General features: G+C 41.0%; 1 protein-coding gene across 3 annotated transcripts in view; it reads right to left on the bottom strand.

Annotated features, from left to right (window-relative positions):
* Positions 1–19,490, bottom strand: part of MCPH1 (microcephalin 1) — a 249,402-nt gene that overhangs the window by 182,690 nt on the left and 47,222 nt on the right. For all 3 annotated transcript variants that reach the window (XM_025886038.2, XM_073902261.1, XM_025886040.2), the window contains 4 exons: positions 16,034–16,177; positions 15,073–15,162; positions 11,840–13,024; positions 1,766–1,875 (listed from right to left, as the gene is read on the bottom strand). In XM_025886038.2, coding sequence (XP_025741823.2) covers positions 1,766–1,875; positions 11,840–13,024; positions 15,073–15,162; positions 16,034–16,177 — 1,529 coding nt within the window. The remainder of the gene's footprint in view (positions 1–1,765; positions 1,876–11,839; positions 13,025–15,072; positions 15,163–16,033; positions 16,178–19,490) is intronic.

The following is a 19,490-nucleotide window of genomic DNA, read 5'->3' as shown; positions in this document are numbered from 1 at the left end:
CCTGTCAGTTGAAGGCATGTATACATTATTCTGTATTCTTTTCCCTTTTGACCACTTATTTGTTTTATTAATAACCACGACAGTGACATCACCTTACACTCCCCACTTGTGTAGCATTTATCACTCAAAGCATGCGATACCACTGGGAAGGGTAAGTCACACAGGTGGTGTTCTCCCATTTTAGGGGCCCTTTAAGGTGAGAGACTTCCTAAGAATGAAGGGGCAATGCTCCCATCCAGGATGCACGTCTCGAACCCCTGTTCTTCCACAGACCCAGTTCAAGGTGATCATCAGGCAGAAGCCAGGCAAGGTCAAACGTCTGAAATTTTAACTTCCAAGTTAAACCACATGCTTTGTGATCAGATAGGGTGAAGGGTTTTTATGGTAATAAGTAATCAGTGTTTACTGGGCACTTTCTTTTTTTTTAAATACAGGCATAATATCAAGAAAGAGATGAGTCGGTACACCTGTTAACCTAAGAAAATACCCATGGGAGGGTAAGAAGTGGGTACATAATATCATAAAGCATGGCAGTCTAAAGTAGGGGTGTATACGGACTGCCACAGAGTGCTTCAGAAGGAGCAGTAGTGCATTAGCTGAATAAATGTCAAAAGGTGTTTGCTTCTTCCCAAAGGAGAGAGGTGAAGCAGCCATACAGCAATTAGGAAGAAAACGAGGACACAGGGAAGCAAACACAAATGCAGCCAGAGGGTCACTGGCTTTTGACAAAGGGGCAGGTGCAGAAAGCTGTGACAGGTGCAGGGATGCTCGCAACAGCCGGAGCCCAGGACCCCAGCTGCCTGGTGTCACTTACACCACTCACATGTGAGGGGACTGTGACAATTTGTCTCCCTGCAGATCTACCGCTCTGATGGGTGATTCTTTCCATTTGGGGAGTCATTTTTTTTTCCTGAGACAACCCAGAATACATCGGTAAAGAAATCAAAGTTGCTGCCACTTGTAACAGACTTTCATGGGATCTGTAATTTTAACCGTCTCTAACCATTGCCAGTATAAGGAAGGTGTCCCTATTCCTCTTCCTCAGGTAGAGGATCCGCTGCTCATGTTTGGCCGGAAGACCGGGATGCCCCAGTGCCCTCCATGTGGTATCCCTGCTTCCTTTCGGATTGTTCCTTGTTTTTCAGGGCCATCTTCCCACCGCGTGGAAATCAGGTTTCATTATACTATGCTTTCCCGGCCTCGTAAGAATGAGGCATAAGATAGTGAGTGGCTGATTTTAAATTTAAGCCATGAGGGCGGATGCAGAAGAATCAGAAATGTCAAGTCCTCCGCACATCATCCATGTATGTGCTGCATGGTGAGAGCAAGCGCTATGGCTTCGCGAGCTGACGCACCAGGCAACGGGCGCCTTTCACTCTGACGGCTTGAAGTCAAACCTTCGTGAGCTCACAAATGAGCAAGGTTTGGGTTCTTCCCCTCCTACCCAGTAAGTGTTTATTCAGATTATAAAACAGTAATTGTTGGCGCAACAGACACCCTCTGCTTGAGAGAAGCCGTTGGCGTTTTTATAGCAAGAAGTGCATTGGCAAAGCGGTGGCAAAGTTCGTTCTACCAATATTAACCCTCCGTCCTGAATGTGACCAACGCTCTCAGTTTCATGTCAGAGTTCTCCAACACCCACCCATAATTAATTTTTTAAATAAAATACAAGTTGGACAGACTAGTTTAATTGACATTAACCCAGAGTCGAACATTATGATGGAGTAGCATTGGAGAGTTTAAAATAGTATTTTCACACACCAACCTTTTGGGCTTTCCCTCTTTTCTTTGATTCTTCATGAGGTCTGGTGAGGTCCGTACAGGCTTCTAATGAGCCATCGAAAACATCATGCCTCGTTGGTCCGTTTTTAACACCTAAAATCCAAGAGGATTTGAAGATGTTAGAACTTTACATGGACTGAATACTAATGCAACTTAAGCAAAATAAAGATTAATTTATGCATACTGGTAAGATGAAAGTACTAGTCCTTTTAAATATACGTTGCATACTTGCTCTGTGAGGTCTGTTCAGAACTTTGAGTTTATTCCACTACAAGGTCCCCAGCAATTCACTTAACTCAAGGGTCAGAAACAATTTTTGCCTGTCAGGTGACAATGAACCAGTTCTACCTACAGTATCCCATCTGTCCGGTGGATAATGCAAGAAAACATATGCCCAAAACTTAGGCACTATTCCATCTCCAATTTTTAGATTTTTACATAATGATCCAAAATGAACTCAGAGAAAGCAGTTCTGTGTTAGAGGAAATAAGTAATCTCAGCTTTGGGGTCAGATTTACTCTAGAAAACAGTCTTCAGTACAGTACAAAGCTTTAGGTTTCAACCTACAAGTGACAGATGATTCTATTCCCCACAAATTTCCACCTCCAACCAGCATCTTGCCATGAAGACATACAAACCAAAAAGAAGACATTCGTCAGGTGAAATGTGGTTTCATTAGATGCTGAACAGTATAGAAATCCTACGTAACCCACAATGAAGTATGATATGTCTGCTTTGAATCTGCTACTCATCTCTCTTTCCTCCCAAAATAGTTTACCTATTATAGGACTTAGTTGGTATTTTGAAGGAAGACTAAGAATACCAGCTATCACGTATACGGTCTCAACAGAATAATGCATAAAAGGCAAATAGCAGCCTAGGGGACACTCATGTCCTAGACATATCAAAGTGATGGTGAGCCACTCCACACAACCCACCATCAACATCATCCAACTAGTCAGTCATTGATGCTTTTATCAACAATGTCTAATAATCAGGGGTTACCCACTGGAGATGCAGAGATACACAAACACTGATCCTACTCTTAGGGAGTTTACAACCCAATAGACAGTGTAGACATTGAAAGTGAATATAATACAAGGCAAAAATACACTACGTGCCATCAGAAACTAAAAATCATACAACATGAGAATGACTGCTTTGCGAATGCTTCAAATAAAATAGGATGCTCTAATAAAAGAAGTAAGATTAATTTTGGAGGGCCTGATTTGAAACTTTTAACTCTTCTTTCAAAAAACAGGATGTATATGTCCAAACTCATTAAGTTGTTACATGAAGTGTGTGCAATTTTTTGTATACCAATTACATACCAATAAAACTTAAAAAAATAAAAACAAAATAGGATTCCTGTTAAGTGAAAACAAAATGCACAACAATGGTTAAATATTATCTTGAATTCAAACTACTTGTTGTTATTTGCAGCTTGGACCCCAAAAAGTGTGTTAAGGTCAGGTTCTGAATGACCTTATACTAAACCCTAATACTAAATCCGTTTTGGAGGTACTCAAACCGATCACATGCTGACCCCACTGTCTCCGCGGTGATCTTTAATATTTGAGGTATATTCCACTTCTCTCCCAGCAAGCTAACCACAGACCTTACTGAGGAGATGGGCTACTGGACATGTATTCTGAAATTGATAGTCTGTTCTAAGATCCAGCTATTCTATGCTTCTTTTACTCATTTCGAAGGTAAGAGTATCTATCTATGCATTACTTTCCACTACGTTCCACAATCAATGTTTGAAAATGCTTAGAACTTCTAATTTCTAGAGCAGGATATGGATACAATGTTTCTCATCTTTAAGATCTAAGATTACAAGTAATTAGAATATTAGAATACATATTAATTATACCCACCATTCATTTAAAAAAAATCTAAATGTTTACTCAAAGCAAGAGTATATAAAAATAAGAAAAGTAGAGGACTACAGATATAATTTGGAATCCAATGCACTCCTGTTAATGCACCATGAGTAAGTTTCCTGCTTGCTAGTGTGTCCATGTTGAAAAAGATTGTTATAGCCACCTGCCTCAGTTCTAGCCAGGAATAGGTTGTGAAGCATTTTGTAAACACAAAGGTCTAAAAAATGTATTATAACCTCTTAAAACTTAAGACTAATATTACTAATGGCATCTTCACATTTTCTCACATAATGTAATCACAAAATGATATGAGTACAGATGTTCCTCAACTTAAGATGAGGTTATATCCAGATAAATGCATTCATTCTAAGTTGAAACTATTGGAAGTCAAAATGCGCTTAATGCACCTAACCTACCGAGCATCATAGCTTAGCCTAGCCTACATTAACCATGCTCAGAACACTTACAAGAGGCTACATTTAGGCAATGTCACCTAACACACAGCCTATTTTATAATTAAGTGTTGACTCTTTCATGTAATTTAACGAATACTGTACTGAAAGTGACAAATAGAATGGCTGTGTGAGGAAAGGATGGTTGTCAGTGTGTCGGTTATCAACTGTTATGATTCTGTGTTGTCCTGGGAGCTAGGGCTTGCTGCTGTTGCCCAGCATCACAAGATAGTATGGAAAGAGCGTTATACCACATATCCACGGGGTATACACCGCATATCGCCTGCCCCAGGAAAGATGCAAATTCAAAATTCCAAGTACATTTTACTGAGCGCATATTGCTGCCGCACCATAGTAAAGTCAAAAAATTATTAGGTCCAATCATCGTGAGTTGGGAATCCCCTGAATTATGTGGTTATGTAAAACAGCATCTTGCAAACTCTGCTACAGCAATTTGCTACTATGCTTCCTTTAAGGATGTTTCAGTAAACCATAAGCAGCTGAAAATGCAAAGTAACTGTAAAAGCTAGTAGGACAGAGCGGCCAGATTTGATTACTTGCCACAGCCCAGCAACAAATACTTCCTCTCCATCTCCCCACTGGCCCACCTCTGATGACTCTTGCTGTTTGCTTCAAGTGCTACAGTTTCTCAAGGTGGTCATCAGCTCTCCTCTCACATCCCAAGGGTGGTCTCAACATGTCCCATAACGTCATCCCCTACTCAACAGTCCCAACTCCATGTCTCTTGCCAAGAGGTGTGTTCCAGCAAGGGTAGGATTTGATATATCCAACTACCTAATAGACCTCTATCTTGAATGTCGCAGAGAAATTTCAAACAACACAACCCTGGTCCCTGTCTGATGAATGTTATCAGCCGTCTATGGGTCAAGGTTGAAAATCCTAGACTCCTGTCCCGCCCTTCATTGTCATTCCAACTTCATGATACGAGGGATTCCCTTAGTTTTCAAGAAAATGGTCAGAGAGTAGAGACCCTCACAGCCCCAAAACTTTTACTGTTAAATTATACTGCCTGAGATTTCATCAATTAGAAATTTGTTTGGGTTAACAATATCATCATATACAAACACATCCAGGAAGGTTGGAAAGAGAACTCATTCACTTCTCAGTGTGAATTAGTTAAATCCTACCTCCACTCACCTAACAGGGATGAGCACGATTAAGAGGTGGTTTTGATACCAAGTGATGCTTGGAGGCAAAACCAGGCTAACGCAGCATAAAGACATACTAACCTAGCTGCTAGGAAAGGGAGAGAGGTGCAAAAAAAACACAAAATGGGTAGAGACTTAAGAAATGTCCTTAAGACAAACTTGGTCCACGTCGACACTGTGCTCAGGGAAGAGGAGCCAGAAATGCACTCTTATCTCCAACACCTAGCCCCCTGCTTATCCTGCTTTTGTACTTCCAAGACACAGAATTAAGACTAGCATTGGTACTAGTAATACATCTAAACACTCAGTATTCATTGGTACAAAACATTAAAACACTTTAACTGGAGAAACATCTCTGACATCCATTATGCTGATTAACAAACTGATGACGTCACCAATTATAGCTCATTTCTTTGATCCATTTTGCCAATTAGCAAAATGTCTAATAACATTTTGCTTAACAATATCTCACCAGGAAATTTCTTCTGAGTCCCTAAAATCTGAATAATGAGTTATTTAAGAACAACGTAGAATGTAAAACCTTAAGACTGTAGAAAGAGCCTTAAAAGACTCCTAGGAGAAATCCTTTCCATATATACTTTTAGGACTTGAGATACATGCAAGTTATTCATGTGTTCTATGCAAACAAAACCCAGCTAACCAAAGGAAAATATATATATATATTCATCTAATAAAATATGAATTCAAAAATAAATCTAATCATGATCACCAAAAGATATGGAATACTTTCCTTTATAATCACTGTAGAGATCATTGGAGTAACATCTTTCAAATTCCCTGATACTTGCATATGATTATCTCAACTGTATCTTCCCTGTCTAAGCTCTGTTAAGGGAAAGGATAGAGCTTCATATCAACCTTATCTCCCCTTATATTTATGCCAGTACCTTGAACATTGTAGGTGAATAGCAAACATATTAATGAATAAATGAAATAGATGAACAAATCAATCAAATAATGAATAGATTTTAACACCTTCCTTATAGCCAGTCTTCCCGTTAAGGCTGACCAACCTATGCTGAGCTGTTGGGATTGCTTACCTACAGTGAGTAGACTGACAGGTTGTGGGGAAGAGGCTTGAGAGAAATACTCTTCTCAATACTTGTGTATTACTTGAATTGTCAAAAGATTCAATCATTACTCTTCAATTTAAAATATTTAAGAAATACATATATAGGTATGCCTAGTTACTTGGTACAATAGTTAATTCACACTTTCTCTTGAAGAAATACTCAGAATATGCAAAATAATATCTAAATGCTTATGACTGGATGGGCTTCATTCTTATTAAATTTTTTTTTTAAGATTTTATTTATTTATTTGACAGCGAGCGAGCACACAGCAGGGGGAGCAGCAGAGGGTGAGGGAGAAGCAGGCTCCCCGCTGGGCAGGGAGATGGATTCAGGGCTAGATCCCAGGACCCTGAGATCATGACCCGAGCCGAAGGCAGACGCTTAACCAACTGAGCCACCCAGGTGTCCCCTTACTGAGCCATATTAATCATTTTCTAAGTAATAGTACTATTTAACGTGCTTTTTCCTGCAAAGCCAGGATGAAGCCTCATAATCCTTCCCAACCCAGAGCTACAGGCAGTGACCACTGACCAAGGGAAGTCAGGCAGACACGATGTGTTCTCTCACAGGGAGGAATGCACTAAGAACATTGTTATCATGAAGGCTGTGAGGTAATTTAAAATATGTGCTTCAGCATAGACGATATGATACGAATATGTGTGCTAATTCTCCTCCATCCAAAACAGCCACTCCAGGAGTGGTCAGTTAACAGGTTAACAAATACCACACTCAAGAGACAACTCCCAGAAATCCTTCTGCCCAGTTGTTATTAGACATTTTGCTAATTGGCAAAATGGATCAAAGAAATGAGCTATAATTGGTGACGTCATCAGTTTGTTAATCAGCATAATGGATGTCAGAGATGTTTCTCCAGTTAAATTCATGGACTCAAGAAAATTGGAATTGACTAATATATTACAGGGGATCCCTCTCCCCATGTATGAATAACGCAGCATGAGCTGCAGCTTGTATCCCTGGGGATGACATCCAAGACTTGATCCCTAAACGGCCCTATGAGAAACTGCAGGGTCAAAGGACATCTGGTGGCCTGATGCTGACAAGTTTACAGAAATATAACCCTAGGATTTTGTCTGTGGCTAGTACACCTTTCAGATAAGGTATGGAGGGTTCACCTGAAGGACAACACCTGGGACTTCAGCATACAGGTCTGTATTGTGGACAGTTCTCCATCTGCTTGCCAGTAGATGTTTAACATCTGTGTGTCTGAGACTAGAAGAGTCTAGTCTAACCTTCATCAAACTCTAATAACTGGTGACCACTCCCTATGAAAAAGAATCTAATAGTCGGCCAGGGCCAAACTGCTGAGATACAGCAAATGTGTGTATTGACATGTAAAATTTTATCAAGCACACCCAAGAAGAAAGTTGCATATTAAACCAATGGACAAGGTGAGGGTGTGGGTATGAAAGGGTTTCCTTCTGTTTTTGCCAATGGCCATGAGGCACCACTGGAAGCATCTCAGCCCCCTGTATCATGGAGAAACAAGCAGGAGCCAACTGTGCACTGATTCAGCAGGACCGGTCAGCTTTCATCTACTCGGCAATTAAAATCAGTCTCAGGCGGCAGTCTCAAGAGCTCTGGTGAGCAGTGCTACGGGTGGTGGAAAGCCATCTCAACAGTTAAGTAACACCAAGCAGCTTTATACACTTTCTGTCCTGTGGTGTCAGAGGTCACAGCAAGAAGCGAGATCTCCACTCCCACGCAAATGTGATGTGGACATACTCCCTGCACTCAAGCTACCGTTCCAGGTTTTCTAGGCCTCGAGGCAAGAACATCCAAATACTGAGGAGCTTCCACCTAATCTTCACTGGAAGTGATTCATCTGCAATGTGAGAACACACTGAAAGCCACATACCAAGTGAAGACTCTAACAGATTTCCAAAACAGCTTCTATGCAATGAACGTGCTTGATGAAAACCATCTGCTTATGGACTGACAGCAGTATTTGGCAGTACCTATCTGTATGAAAAGGCATTTTCAAAAGGAAAACACATAAAATCTTATTGTATGTCTACCTCACTAAATGTTTGCCATCAGTTTTGATGATGGGAACACTCAATTTGAACCCCAATTAAGTGAAAAGTTATTCCTCTCCCGAAAATAGAATTCTGCTCTTCTCATTAGACTTATATTACAAAAAAAAAAAAACTGCACTCAATTTTATGTGAGTTGTGTCAATAAAAATTCTGTTAAAAATGTCTTTTTTTTTTTCTCTTAAGGTAAGTACCTACATATCTTGATTTTGCCTCCTGGGTCACAAAGCCTGAGATAGTTATTATCTGATTCATTACACAAAAAATTCATTGACCCACCTAAAGTGGATTATATTAAAAAATGAAGTTAGATCTGTTACTCTACTGATGCCAGTGTGGAAATATCTAACATTTTGAAAAAGCAAATCTTAAGGGGCACTTGGTTGGCTTAGTCGGTCGGTTAAGTGTCCGACTCTTCATCTCAGGGTTGTGAGATGGAGCCCTGAGTCGGGCTCCGTGCTGAGTGTGGAATCTGCTTAAGATTCTCTCTCTCCCTCCGCCTCTAACCCGACTCAGGCTCTCTTTCTCCCTAAAATAAATAAATAAGCAAATCTTAGTAAGATAACATAATCCTGTAGATGCAATAAAATCCCCTTGAAACATCTACTTGTACCTGTTGGGCATGCACGCGTGCGCACCCACACACACATTGCCTGGAAGGAAATGCACTGAAAGACTGGCAGCATTGTTTCTAGCAGACACTCTGACCGGTTCGTTCTCCATGAAGCATCCCGGGTGACGTGAACCACAGAAATTACATCTGGCGACTCCCCTGTGTAAAACCCCCAGGGGCTTCTTATCACAGTTAAAGCAAACCACTCCAAGTCTTGTCAGGTACTCGAGCCCTAGGATCTGGCTCCCAGCTGCCTTTCTAATTCATTTCTTCCCGGCCTTCCTTCAGCCCAGTGAGATGCAGCCTCACTGGCCCCTGTGCAGTCCCTGCAAGCATTTTCTACCTCAGGACATTTGTACTTGCGGTTTCCTCAGACTGAACCGTGATTCGAGCAGTTACAGGGCTCCCTCCTCTCTGCTGCCTGGCCTGAGATCTAAGGTCGCCCCTGAGAACTGCCTGCACGGCTGTGGTTGTGTCTGTCACATGGCTCGCAGACTGACGTTGTGCTCACCTTTCTCCACTGTGCCTTCCTCACTAGGCGTGACCTCTGTGAGAGACACACCCCGTTCCCTCCTCTGCCATCTCCCAGCAAGCTAGATGGGTGCTCGGGATACACACATGTCCGGGGAACCAACAGAAGGAGGTAAGCGAGCAGGAGGACAGGAAAATCTCCTCTTTTTAGCAACTTCTGTTACAGTGAGCGTATATTTGCATATTGTTTATAAAATGAGAGAAGTTTAAAAACAAAAAAATTACTGGTTGATGCAATTTCAGAGATTTTAAAAAATAAATAACAGTTTCTCTCTGTTCATATTCTCATATTTGTTAGTGAACCTCCCTGTAACTTGTTCTTGTGACCCTAACTGCACACTATCTACCTTAGAGATCAACAAGGGCAATGAGTACAAGTGAACTGCAAACAAAAACTGACAAAAAAGACTTTTATTTCAACATAGAGGATTTGGAGGTATCGCTTGATGTACAGAGTATTTTTACCGATCCCCAATTCCAGCACATACGGACTGTTGACAGGAAGCTGCAGGCTCTACCCTCCTGTCTGCGGAAAACTCCCAGACAGAGCTGGGGAACCAGCTGGGCTGATCATAGACTACTTAAAACATCAGGGGGTCTTGATTTTCTCACTCTAAAACAAAGGGATCAGATTTAGGCTAGACAATACATTAAGTGTCTCCTGCCCTAACATGCAATGATCTTCTGTCTCTGTGGAATGACATAAAACAAGGCAACTCTAAAAGATATCTTTATATTAGACCACACAGAATGTCTGTTCCATCTCTGAGTAAAATTTAGTGACCGCAGGGCCCTGGCTGCACCCCACTGCCGTGACAGCCCCCATCATGTGATGCTGAAATCTGAAGTCTCCTGGAAGGCCCACTGCTTGCCCCTCATGGTCCTCCACGCGCCCCAGGCCCCAGGGGACGGTGGACACGGGGCTGAGTCCTAGAACATCCTGCTTCCAAGGAGAACTGCACTCTTATCTTAACAACACTGGGGTTATGGGGTGCACCACACTGTCTGAAACCAGCCTTTTTTTCACTTAATTTATATTTGCACGCCATTAAATATTATTCAGAGGCTTTAAAAATAAACAAGATAAAAACTGAGAAAAATGAGAATGTAAGCTTTAAGAACAGGATATTCTTAACTACCAAAACAATTCTATATATCTACTGATTTATATTAACCTTAGAGTCAACAAGATTTTAAAATAAATATTTTGAAAACACAACTAAGCCTAACCCAACATAAAATAGTTTGTCAAATTTTATATATTTTCAGAAAGCTAAGATATAAAAAATAAGGTTAAAAACATACAAAATTAATTCTTACATGAGACTATTTTGGGGAATTTATACCCAAGCAAAAGATACACATCAGTGATTATTTCCACACCCATAACTTTTCCAGCTTGAAAAGGGCGGTTAAAATCATGGTGAGAGCAGACAAAAATTGAAGAATAAAGTTGGTCTTATAAAAATTTTAGCCTAATCTTTATGTAAAGATGGCTAAAGTTCAAGATTTCATCACTTTTGACTGCTGACATTTATTTGTGCTTGTAATCAGAAAGTGTGAAATGTTTTCTAATGTTGTTACTTTTGACACAATTACCACAATTACAGAATTCGTTACGATGGTCACAATTAAATTACACACAGGAGAAAATCTATTTAAGTGATACACTTAAAGCAAAATAAATAGAAGCCAAACAAGGCCTGTTACAATGAACTTCTTACCCTGAGCAAAAATGTTTTTTTTTCTTTATAACTAACATTGCCCAAAGTTTCTTCAAAATAAATACTGATAATGTATTTGCACATTTACTTTCTTGTACCTTCTCTCTTCTTGATGGATTCAATACCTATACTGTCTTACTTTCCCTTCTAAAATAAACAGCCTCAATCCTCTAGCAGAATGCTTCTGTGCACAAGGTCATGTTATCTTTGTAAGAGGCTCCAGAGACAAGGGAGTGTCCGCTCCAGTCAACTATTCACATTAGGCATCACTGGCTCTTGGCCCCTACATGGAAAGGCTTGGGAGAGATGTATTCCTAACAGCAGACTGGACCCAGACACCTAGAAACTCCAGAGGGGGGTAAGCACCTATCCCTACAGAATGCATCACTGGAAAATATCACACACACATTCTTTAAAATTAAAAAAAGGAAAAAAGGAACTATTTAATTATGGAAAGGTGATGATGACATTACAAGACGGCCACACCAGCACATATTCCTGCAACAAAGGTACTTGTAAAGGAGATTCACATACTTCCATCATGTCCACTGGATGACGGTTCCCTTCCTTCTGTAGCTTTGTCCACAGTACGATCACCCACAAAATCGAGCTCATGATCACGCTGCTTTTCACCGTCAGATGAATTCCACATTCGAGAAGTGCTATCTTCTTTCTGCACGCTTCTCACGTCCAGCAATTCTTTCATTTCCGTGCTGCTCCCTTCCAGAGGAGTGAAATCGCCATCAAGTCCCTCCCGTCCATGCCCCTGCGGCAGAGTGGGATCATCATCCACATGACAGCATCTGTTCCCTCCTGCACGCGGGCCTGCTCTTCTCTGAGCACCAGCCTGCTGACAACAGCCTGGGGTTCCTTCAGCGGCACACATTCCCTCAGAGGTCAGGCAACCCCATATCATGTCTGCTGTGTGCTGTGTAGGCTTCTGAAGACCGCAGCTAGTTTTTGCTGTTACATTGGTCATGTCAACTGACCTGGGATTTTTACCAATGCAGGAAAAGTCAGCCATCTGCAGTAGGTTTCTTCTCTCCCTCTGAGAAAGACCTCCCCTGCAGCTGAACCGAGCAAGGCCTGAAGATGGCTGAAATCCAGGAAGAAGAGCCTCTGAATTCCTTTCCCTAAGATTATCAGGTGAAAAATAATCATCGTACGAGGACACCCCACAACCAGGAGTCTCAACAGCAGGCCCAGCTGGGAGCTGCAGGTGGCTTCCTGATGTCCACAGCTGCACCCGCGGCCCGGCAGGCTTCCCACCGCACCTCTTCTTCTTCAGTCTCTCTTCGCGGGGTGCATCTGAGTTCTCAGATGTTCTTTTTCTCTTTGCTGAGGAGCTCTTGGATCGTGAATGTCCCGAAGGGCGGCGTTTGGTTGCAGATAACATAGGGGACAAGCTGTGTTTCTCGTCAAACACCATCCTGGCTGCTCCCTGCTTGTCCGGGGTGACTACCTCACCCGCAGGATCTCCTGGCAGAAGAATCTCTTCTTTGGAAAGACTACCCATGGGTTTCCGAGGTGTTAACTGACTGAGGTAACCGGGAGATGCTGATGAATGGATGCTCCCTGTTCCCAGTGCAGGTGAAGAAACACACACATCACTTTTAATTTCATCCATAATTCCTTCCAGTTTCCCTTCCTGACTTCCACATCTCGCGTTTCCAAAAAGATCATCAAGAGATGAGTGCAGGTCACCAGCAAAGGATTCATCTGGAAATTATTAACGAAGAATTAACTTTTTAAATGGTTTCAATTATTATAAAAGTAACTTTCGGTTAACCAATAAAGTAGCACTTCTTAAACATAGTTATTAGTTAAAAAGAGTACCGACCATATCCTGGTTCTTCTCATTTCCACCTGAGGACACCTTTCAGGCCAGCATTTTTCACTAAGGAACCGGGCATCGAGGGCATGGGGGCTGTGGGGAGGGGACAAACCTCTAAAACTGTTACGCTCAGTTTCTGAACATTAATATACATGTGCACTTCCTTCCAGGAAAAGCATCCACACCTTGTCATTAAATTCTCAAGGAGGTCAATAATTCTAAAAGGTAAGAACTAATGCTACCGTCTACGTCAAGGTCTAGCCTTCCACGACGCAGCCCACCTGAATTCCCTGTCCTCTATGCTGCATCTATACTCAAAAGCAAACCACCTGGGAGATCTTATGGTTCTGACTTCCCACATGTTCTATACATTTCTTGAGAGCATTGCTAGGCTGCCACCCATTTCCTGAAAACTACACATGTTCTACTTCCAGGCCTTCCCTTCACTCCACGCTTTAATCTGGGTCAATCCTACTCAAAACCCACCTCAGATGTTGAAAAATCTCCAAATCCTCCCAGTTCACCAGGGCTAGTTACACACATCCTCCTCTGTTACGCAGAACTTTGCCGGAAGTTCCCAAAAGCGTGTGTCCTATTATTATTAGTATTCCTATCTGTCCCTCTCAATAGCCTAGAAGCTCCCGGAGCACAGACACTATTTTCTGGAATCTGAAGCCTTTAACCCAAAACTACTAAAGGCTCTCCTTCTAAAGAAGAACGGAGGTAACCAGCAGGGAGTGGAGGGAAGCCCCTAGCGGGGGTGGCACTGTCCCCACACCAAGTCAGGGAGCCTGCGTGTCTCCAAGTGAGGAGCTAGAGATACAAGACAATTTTAGCATGAGCAGCTCAACAAGCTTAACACACTTTTCAAAAAGCTGACAAGCAGTGTGCATGTCATGAAGCATAAATTCTGAGGTCAGACTGCCAAAGTTCGAATCCTGGGCTAGCCACTCACAACCGATGTCAACTTTTACGAGCTATTTGACCTCTCTGGCCTAGTTTTCTCATGGACACAAAGGGAGTGACAATGGTATGTACTTTGTAGGGCCAGTGAGAGAATTAAATGAGGTACAGCATATAAGACACTGGAAAAACGAAATCTGTTAGTTACTACCACTCGTGTCCAACTTATATAAGAACATCGAGTAAAAAATAAAAAGAAAGAGATTATTTAAGACAGATGCGTAATTTTGATACACACTGAAGAGATTATAAGAATAAGCCCCACTTACAGGAAGCCGTGGTTAAACTCCTGACACCTTCCCACTGTTTGTCACCTGTCACTGCTGTGGCTTTCAGAGCACTGCTACTTACCTGGGCCCTTCCGTAGGTGACACTGGGTGGTTATATCACATTTCTTAAAACTTACTCAAAGGAAAGCTATATAAGCATGAAAAATTATCATTCAAAGTGAAACACGGGCTCCCACATTTCAAGTGTACGTATAATATAAAACCCTAATTTTATTCTTTCCAACACTCTGTTTCTAGGCAGAAATTCTGCCATTTACCTTCTAATTTTTTTAATGATGTCTACACAGCTCACTGACCCCCTTCAGTCACATGTTCCAGAGTCTTTACCCATGGTGTGAAACAAGAATTTCTCACACTGTTCTCGGTAAGACAGTTTATACTGCATGCAAGTTAGTACACAGAACATGAATTTTTAAAAAAAATGAGCAATTGATTCTGTGCCAAGAAAGCAAATGCCTAAGAGAAAAACTGTAGGAGCCAAAAAGGAGGTTTAACTCATGCAATTTCTTATGCCCTAATTGTATTACAATATCTATTTTTTATTTTAATACCAATTTCAGGGTAAAATTCATGAATTCTAGTTTTTAACCAACTGTTCTTGACATCAGAAGATACTCCAAATAAGAAAATCACCATGTTCTCATAGTTTAAATATATCACAGAAAAGAAAATAATTTTACCTGAACACAATGTATCATGTGAAATGTTCCAAGAAGCTTCACATGGGGAGTTAGCTGGGTTATCATGAGACTTTTCAAGCATCTGCGAAGCTGAAAACATAATCGCACACTTCATCAGATACAACACTGACATGTTAGTAGATGAAGCCCATGATAAGCCAACACATTCTGCTCTTCCACACAAACATCGACTTACACCTGGTCCTTCATTTCCCAGACCTACTACAAAACAATAAGCACAAAAAACTTACTCAAATCTATTACGGATGATGAGATTCATAAAAAATAATCTACATGTATCAGGTTAAAAAAGGATTAAACCATAGGATATAAAGTTAGAAGAGATTTTGAGGGGCACCTGGGTGGCTCAGTTGGTCAATGCACCCAACTCTGGGTTTCGGTTCAGGTCATGATCTCAGAGTCCCTGGATCAAGCCCCATGTCAGGATCTGTGCTCAGTGGGGAGCCTGCTTCTCCCTCTGCTCTTCCCCTGCTCAAGCTTGCTCACTCTCTCTCAAGTAAATAAAATCTTTAAAAAAAAAAAAATTTAATATAACAGAAACAAAGAAAAACAAAAACTAAGGCATGAGATACTTAGTCTAAAAGCAGATTCCCTCAACAGAAGAGCTTGATTTTTTTTTTTAAAGGAAAATACCCCAGAGATTTTAAAAATTACAAAGGGGCTATAAAAAATAGGATTCTCAACCTATACATCCAACACTACACACCCAATATGTGCTTAGAATATATGCTTTAAAACTATAAACTCAACATAGGCTTTAAAAATCTCAATGAAGCATAAGATTTTCTGGAAGAAAATATTAACAAAGTCTACCCAGAAATAGATAAAAATCTGTTAGAATCAAGAAACTAAAATACCTAGGTAAAGAGAAAAAAACCCTTCTAGCACAACTTACTCACCCAACAATCTGCCTTTCACTTTATAAAATGCAAGCACTTACAGGTAGGGGAGAGGTTCTCCCTTTTCTCCTTCATCTCCTGTAATCTCCTCTCCATTAGACTATGCTGGCCGCTGCACATTTTAATTGTGGGACTATACATCAATGAGCCATTAGATTCAAATAAGAGGACAGGTACATCATTATCTGAAAATAAACAGAACTTTATTTAGCTAAAAAAATAAAAGGCCAGAAGGTTTAATACTTCAACAACAGGATTCCTTTCGAGGAACAACCCCCTCCCCCCACACCCACGGTCTTCCTCGTCCCCTGCAACATCATTACCCACTGCTACCAAGTCTATCTTCAGCCCACCAGCCCACGAGCAGTAACACTGGTGCGAAAACTGCTGGCTAACGTTTGCTGAGGAATGTCATGCACCAGGCACTGGGCTAAGCACAACACGTCACTGTTTCATTCAACCTTTCCCAAACCCAGTGCATCAGATTATCAGTCTCCCCATGTAAAGATGAAGAAACCAAGACACAAAAGTTAACTTGTTTATATCCAGGATCACACAACTAGTGAGAAGGTAAAGGCAGAGTGCAATCTGGTTCCTAAATGCTGATGAAGAGCAACAGAATATATCACCCCAAACATGTCACTTTGGCGTAAGGATTATTTTGAGCAGAATGCACTTAAATCACAGCAGGTGAAAGAAAGGCGCTCTGACACTCCCCACCCCACACCAAGCTTCTTCCTGAAGGCAGGAGATAAAACTCCCCTTTGAAAGATGCACCCCCTCCACTTTGTCACCAGAGAAGGGGAGCTGACGCCAAGAGAATTCTGTAAATCAGGCCTTATTAAAGGACCTCTTATCCTCCTTTGGTTCCCTTATATCTTACTTTTCCACAATTGCCTCTCCTTGTTCAACAAAAGCACTAAGGTTCTATGAGCTGAGAACCTAAGATGGGTGTAGAAACAGTTCTGCCTCTAAGAGTAGTGTTACCTCTAGGTCTCAGAAACCACCACCACTAACCAACCCTCTCCGACCCTCAACAGACACACATATCAACTTTGGGGTCAGGAGTCCGTCAACCATGAAATGATGGCTAAACTGGGTGTGGGTGCACAGGTATGTGTTTTTCTGGAATCCATACCTGGCATATGCTCAAGGAGAACTTCAGGGCTCTGACCACCTCCCCTCACTCACCAATAAAAAGACCAAGAATCATTCAGTATCTTCTTTGCAACTCTTAAGCCTGAACAACTCTAACTACACTTCTGCCAATATGCAGGCATGTCAGTTGTATCTGTAATACCTTATATTTGTAGTGTTTAAAAGGCAATTTTTATTAAGATATAAATTTGATCCAAAAAGATAAAAGTTTTTTTCAGTACCATTTTGCCAAATTCTTTTAAAATACACCACTACTGTGGTGTAAGAAGAAGGCCTGAAAAGCAAGAGTATAAAGCTGACAGGACAGTGGTAACAAGGGCTGACCTGACCAGACCACAGAGGGCAAGTGGTGCTGCAGGGCAGGTGAAACACGGGGTTCCATCCAAAATACTTTTCCTTACGATGACCTGAGGAAGTAGAAGCCCTGGGTGGGGTGTGCACCTGACTTCTGGTTTACACCCTTCTCATGCAAGTACAGCTGATGGGTGGTTGAGGACACAGCGCCTCTAGGGACCAGTCAAGGAGCCGCTAGGAGGGTTCCCCTGGGGTTGATGCTTAGAGAAAGATCGGCGGAGGAGTCAAGCAATCATCCAGAAGCAGGGGGTAAGGATCATGGTGGGTAACTGGCATCAGGCAGAAAGGGATGTCAAGAGTTACTCCATGTGTCTCTGGCTGGAGCAGCACAGTAGAACAGTTAGCGAGAGGCTGGGAGGGACCAGCATGGCACCAAGAAAAAGAGGCCTGATTCTCAGGCACTGGGATGACTCAGCACAAAAACAAATGATAAAGGCAATGTTTTTGGAAATTATCCAGCAGCACTGTATATACAAGCTAAATGTTCTAGTCAATTCTGTTGCATTACCATGAGAGATTTAAAATAAAGCTTGATAATTCTGCATGAAAAATTTCAAAATACAGAGAATTTGTAATATGGCAATATACACTACAACAAAAAAGTAGAGGAATTAGCACTTCTTATTTTTATGCCATGCATTATATAGTTACCGAAATTGCTTACATGTATCACTGATGTGTTGGGATTGGTCTGAAACACTGAATTTAGGTAGTGAAAAAGGCAAAAAAGAGAAATGCAAAAAACACATATGGTACTTTAGAGTTTCATGATGTTGTAAAGTATTTTTATAAATCATTAAAGGAATACATGTAGCAAAAAAAAAAAAAATCGAATTTTAAAATGGGCAGAAGATCTAAACAAGACATTTTTCCAAAGAAGACATACAAATATCCAACAGGTACATAAAAAAGAGCACTACTCATCAGGAGGGAAATGCAAATCAAAACCACAATGAGATTCCAACCACATATTAGAATGACTATTATCAAAAAGACCAGAAATAACCAAGTGTTGGCAAGGATGTACAGAAAAGGAACTCTTGCATACTCTTGATGGAAATGTAAATTGGTATAGCCATTGTGGAAAACTCTATGGAGCTTTCTTAAAAAATTAAAAATCGAACTTCCAAAAGATCCAGTAATTCCAATTTTGGGTATTTATTTACCTGAAAGAAATGAAAACACTAAAAAAAAAAAAAAAAACAATAAAGGAAAACACTAATGCAAAAAGATATCTGCACCCCCCCTCAGGTTCACTGCAACATTATTTACAAGTGCCAAGACATGGAAACAACCTACATGTCCACTATGGATTAATAAAGAAATGGGGTGTGTACACACGCACACACATACACACTCAGAGGAATACTATTCAGCCATAAAAAAGAACAAACCTTGCCATTCGTGACAGCATGGATAGACCTAGAGCACATTACACTGAGTGGAATAAGTCAGACAGAGAAAGATAAATACTGTATGATGTTAGTATATGTGGAATCTATAAACAAAATGAGAAAACAAAAATCAAAACAACAAAGCTCATGGGTAGAGAGAACAGACTGGTGATTGTCGGAGGCCCCGGGTGGAGGGATGAGCAAAATGGGTGAAGGGGCTCCAAAGGTACAAGTTCCCAGTTATAAAATGAATGAGTCATAGGATGTAATGTATGGCATGGTGACTACAGTTAGTAACACCATACTACAATTTGAAAAGTAGTTGGGGAAACCGGATCTTGAAAGTGCCATCATGAGAAAAAAAATGCTTTGTAAATACGGTGATAGAGGTTAACTGGACTTGTGGTGATCATTTTACAACATATATAAACGGTGAATCAATACACCATATAGTTGAAACTACTGTTCGGTCAATTACGCTTCAAAAAAAAAAGAATAGAAATGACTCTATGATTAAACACATCAGGACAAAAATTTCCCTATTTTTGGATTCCAGAGAAGCAGCTTGTTGCTATCTAGATCTCCCAAGTTC

Source organism: Callorhinus ursinus, unplaced genomic scaffold (assembly GCF_003265705.2).
Source record: "Callorhinus ursinus isolate GAN/ISIS: 27379988/994484 unplaced genomic scaffold, GSC_fseal_2.0 scaffold17, whole genome shotgun sequence".
NCBI classification, from domain to species: Eukaryota; Metazoa; Chordata; class Mammalia; order Carnivora; family Otariidae; genus Callorhinus; species Callorhinus ursinus.
Note: the sequence above shows the minus strand (reverse complement) of the source record. Positions and strands in the feature narration are given on the sequence as shown.